We start from the raw sequence: 4,442 nt of genomic DNA on the forward strand, positions 1-4,442 counted from the left end.
TTTTTCTGATTCAGAAGGAGATCCAATATCTTTGGATAATTTTAAAACTTTTTCCTTCAGTTCAGAATTTTCCACTTCCAGCTTCTTAGTTTCAAATTCAAATAGCTTTTTCAGCTTTTTGTATTTGATACTAAGATGAGCCTTGAGTTCCAGAAGTTCAGTTAAGCTGGAAACTAACTCTTCTCTAGATAGTTCAAAAAATACCTCTTCAGAATCTGATTCTGATCCGTCATCCACTGTGGCCATCAGTGCAAGGTTTGCCCGCTCGCCTTCAGAGTCTGATTCTGATTCTGATTCTGAATCATCCCATGTTGCCATAAGACCTTTCTTCTTATGAAACTTCTTCTTGGGATTCTCCTTCTGAAGTTTTGGACATTTATTCTTGAAGTGTCCAGGCTCATTGCATTCGTAGCAGATGACCTTCTTCTAGTCAGATCTTCTGCCTCCAGAAGACTATCCTCTTTCAGGCTTCTTTGAACTTCTGAAGCTCTTGAACTTCCTTTGCTTGCTCTTCCAGAGTTGGTTTACCCTTCTGGAGATCATGGACAGTTCATCTTCTTCTGATTCTGATTCTTCAGAATCTACTTCTTTAGCCTGAAAAGCGTTAGTGCATTTTTTATAATTAGATTTTAATGCAATAGACTTACCTTTCTTCTGAGGTTCATTAGCATCCAGCTCAATTTCATGACTCCTCAGAGCACTAATCAATTCTTCAAGAGAGACTTAATTCAGATTCTTGGCAATTTTGAAAGCAGACACCATAGGACCCCATCTTCTTGGCAAGCTTCTGATGATCTTCTTGACATGATCAGCCCTTGTGTATCCCTTGTCAAGAACTCTCAATCCAGCAGTTAGCGTTTGAAATCTTGAGAACATCTTCTCAATATTTTCATCATCCTCCATCTTGAAGGCTTCATATTTCTGGATCAAGGCAAGAGCTTTAGTCTCCTTGACTTGGGCATTTCCTTCATGGGTCATTTTCAATGACTCATATATATCATAGGCAGTTTCCCTGTTAGATATCTTCTCATATTCAGCATGAGAGATAGCATTCAGCAAAACAGTCCTACACTTATGATGATTTTTGAATTGCTTCTTTTGATCATCATTCATTTCTTGTCTTGTAAGCTTTACACCAGTAGCTTTCACTGGATGTTTGTAACCATCCATCAGCAGATCCCATAAGTCACCATCTAGACCAAGGAAGTAACTTTCAAGTTTATCTTTCCAGTATTCAAAGTTTTCACCATCAAATACTGGTGGTCTAGTATAACCATTGTTACCATTTCCATTGTATTACTCAGCAGAGCCAGATGTAGATGTATTTGTTGGATCTTCACCAGCCATCTTGACTTAAGCGTTTTTCTCTTCCTGAATCTTTTCTAAACACGGTTAAGTGCTTGCACCTTAGAAAAGGCGCTCTGATGCCAATTGAAGGATAGAAAAACACTTAGAAAGGGGGGGGGGGTTGAATAAGTGTAGCTTTAAAACTTGTAAGATAAAAAACTATTTGCACAAAGATTTTTATCCTAGTTCGTTGTTAGCTAAACTACTCCAGTCCACCCCCTTGGAGTGATTTACCTCACCTGAGGATTTAATCCACTAATCACACAAGATTACAATGGTTTTCCACTTAGACAACTTCTAAGTCTTCTAGAGTATACTGATCACAACCTGATCACTCTAGGAACAAACTGCTTAGATACCCTCTAAGACTTTCTAGAGTATTCTGATCAACAACCTGATCACTCTAGTTCTTACAAATTAATGTAAACAAATTCTTTTAAGAGTTACAATGCTTCTTATAAAGCTATAATCACAGCTGTGATTTTCCCTTAAGTTTAAGCTTAATCTCACTAAATATATTACAACAGCAATGTAGTGAGGTTGAAGATGAAGTTTGAGAGCTTTTTGAATGTGACAGCATTTTTGTATATTTACGCAAGTGTTGTATTCAGCTTCTCATCAGAACTTCTATTTATAGGCGTTTGAGAAGATGACCGTTGGGAGCATTTAATGCTTTGCGTGATCCGTACAGCATTGCATTTAATGTTTCACTCTTTTGTCAACTACCTCGAGCCTTGCTTTCGCTGTGTCTACTGACGTTGCCTTTAATAGCTACTAACGTTCCTTTTGTCAGTCAGCGTAGCCTGCCATCTTGTACCTGCTTCTGATCTGATGTTTGTGTAAACAACGTTTGAATATCATCAGAGTCAAACAGCTTGGTGCAGAGCATCTTCTTGTCTTCTGACCTTGAAGTGCTTCTTAGCGTGATACCATGAGAACTTCAGTGCTTCTGCTTCTGATCTCAAGTCCTTCTGATGCTTCCATAGACCATGTTCTGATTCTGCTTGACCATCTTCTGATGTCTTGCCAGACCATGTTCTGATGTTGCATGCTAAACCTTATGAGTCAGTGCTTCTTGCGCTGATTTTGTGCATACTCTTTATATAATTCCTGAAATGAAAATTGCATAGTATTAGAGTACCACATTATCTCATACAAAATTCATATACATTGTTATCATCAAAACTAAGAATATTGATCAGAACAAATCTTGTTCTAACAATTTTGATATCCAAATTTTTTCCCCATAAATAGATGAAATACCTAAAATCACATTTTAAGAATAACTATTCAAACAAAATTTTCATTTGAAGCTTTTATAAAAAGTTTCTTTGTAAAAATTTTTTTCACAAAATTTGGTAACACTATAAAAATCATTTTTAAAAAAAGCCAGAACAAACGGGCCCTATAATTCATAACAAAGCACTCAAAATAAATTTGAAAACAAAAAACACCTTATATTTAAGAGTTCATCAGAACTGTTTCATAATACTAGCACAGAAGACCTCTATGACTCCACCAAAATTCTCTCTCTTCTTTGTCATTTAACCCATAACTCGGTGGAACTTGTATCTTTTTCAACGATGGCCTTGAAGATATCATTGAAGCAACAACCTTAGAATTCACTCTACAGCATTTCTTCAAATTAATCTCTCTCAATTGTGTGCAATTTTCTACCCCATGGTTCACTCGTATATATGTAACATAAATACAATTTTCAAGTAAAAGTTGCAAAAGCCCGCGACAATTCCTTGAGATCACAAGAAGTGTTTCATCCTTAACTCTTGTATGCGACAAGTTTAACATCTCCAATTTAGGAGCTTCAAAGTTTATTCCAAGTAACTTCACTTTTGAACAATATGCTAAGTTCAAATTCCTAATTTCGCAACACATGTTTAAAACATGACAAATGCCGTCAGATATCTTATCGCAATAACTTAAATCAAGCAGTTGCAAATTAGGGAAAATGGAAGCAAATGTTACGATGTTTTCATCACTTAACCATGTATTGCGAGCCAAACATAGAGACTTTAATCGAGGACTTACAACATAATCCATCAAAGTATTAGAATTTTGCATACTGGTTCTCCAACGACGTTTGTATTCCATTGTGATGTAACTAAGTGATGGATGATTTGTAACTAGTGCAAACAAATTTGTAAATTTTTTTGAATCATGAGTAAATGATAAAGACCTGAGTGTTGGTCTTTCACCGAGAGCTGAAGTAATACCTGCAATGGTTATGGAGTAACAGTCAAATATGGTGGCCTCTTGGAGAAGCTTACAATTTTTGAACAAGCGATAAAGCAATACGTCGTTCATGTATGAATGACGAAAGAGGCTAATCTTGCGGAGTTTGAAAAGTTTCATCGAAAGAGTCGCTATCCCATTATGTAAGTTATTACAAATGCTGAATTGATCTCCACTTAGGTCGAGTTCTTCGAGCAAAGGGAAAGAATCGGCAATGAGTAGAAAGTCATAGTTATTGATGGAATTCACGTCGGAACATTTGAGAGATGTTAGGGTTTTGTTATTCTGAGAGAAGGCTATCAGGCCATCAACCGGAATGACGGGTTTGAGGGAGAGATTGAGTGATGTGATGTTGGATGGAAATCGGGAGAGTTGATGGAAGAATTCATTGAGGTCGTCGTGGAAACAAGTGAAGTTGAGAGAGGTGAGATTGGTGAACCTTTTGAGAAATGTAGGAAGAAAAAGACGTGTTGGATTATAGACATTGAGGGAGGATTGAAGACTGCTGGTGATGGAGAGAAACTTGTTTGAAACGAGGGAGAGAGACTTGAAGTGGAGATGGTGTTTGTCGTTTTCATCTTCGTTGAGGATTTTGAAAATGGATTCCCAGCATTCATCAGGTATATCTGATGCTTCTGCCATTTCTATTTTTGAGAGAGTTTTGTGTTTATCTGAATAAAAGAGAATGGTTACAGATTTTAGATTTTAGGGTTTTGTTTGAAAGAGAATATTTTAAAGTTCACGTACATGCATATTTCTCCTACATCTATGGCACTGTATTCATGGTGTTTAATTGGTCAAATACATATACCTTTTATACTTTTTATTCTATTTATTTTCAGGAT

General features: G+C 36.5%; 1 protein-coding gene across 1 annotated transcript; it reads right to left on the reverse strand.

Moving 5' to 3' along the window:
* Positions 1-2,838: 2,838 nt before the first annotated feature.
* Positions 2,839-4,239, reverse strand: LOC131626684 (uncharacterized). The gene has a single exon (XM_058897525.1). The coding sequence runs from the start codon at positions 4,237-4,239 to the stop codon at positions 2,839-2,841; it is 1,401 nt and encodes a 466-aa protein (XP_058753508.1).
* Between the last annotated feature and the right edge of the window lie 203 nt (positions 4,240-4,442).

Source organism: Vicia villosa, unplaced genomic scaffold (assembly GCF_029867415.1).
Source record: "Vicia villosa cultivar HV-30 ecotype Madison, WI unplaced genomic scaffold, Vvil1.0 ctg.000318F_1_1_1, whole genome shotgun sequence".
NCBI lineage: Eukaryota > Viridiplantae > Streptophyta > Magnoliopsida > Fabales > Fabaceae > Vicia > Vicia villosa.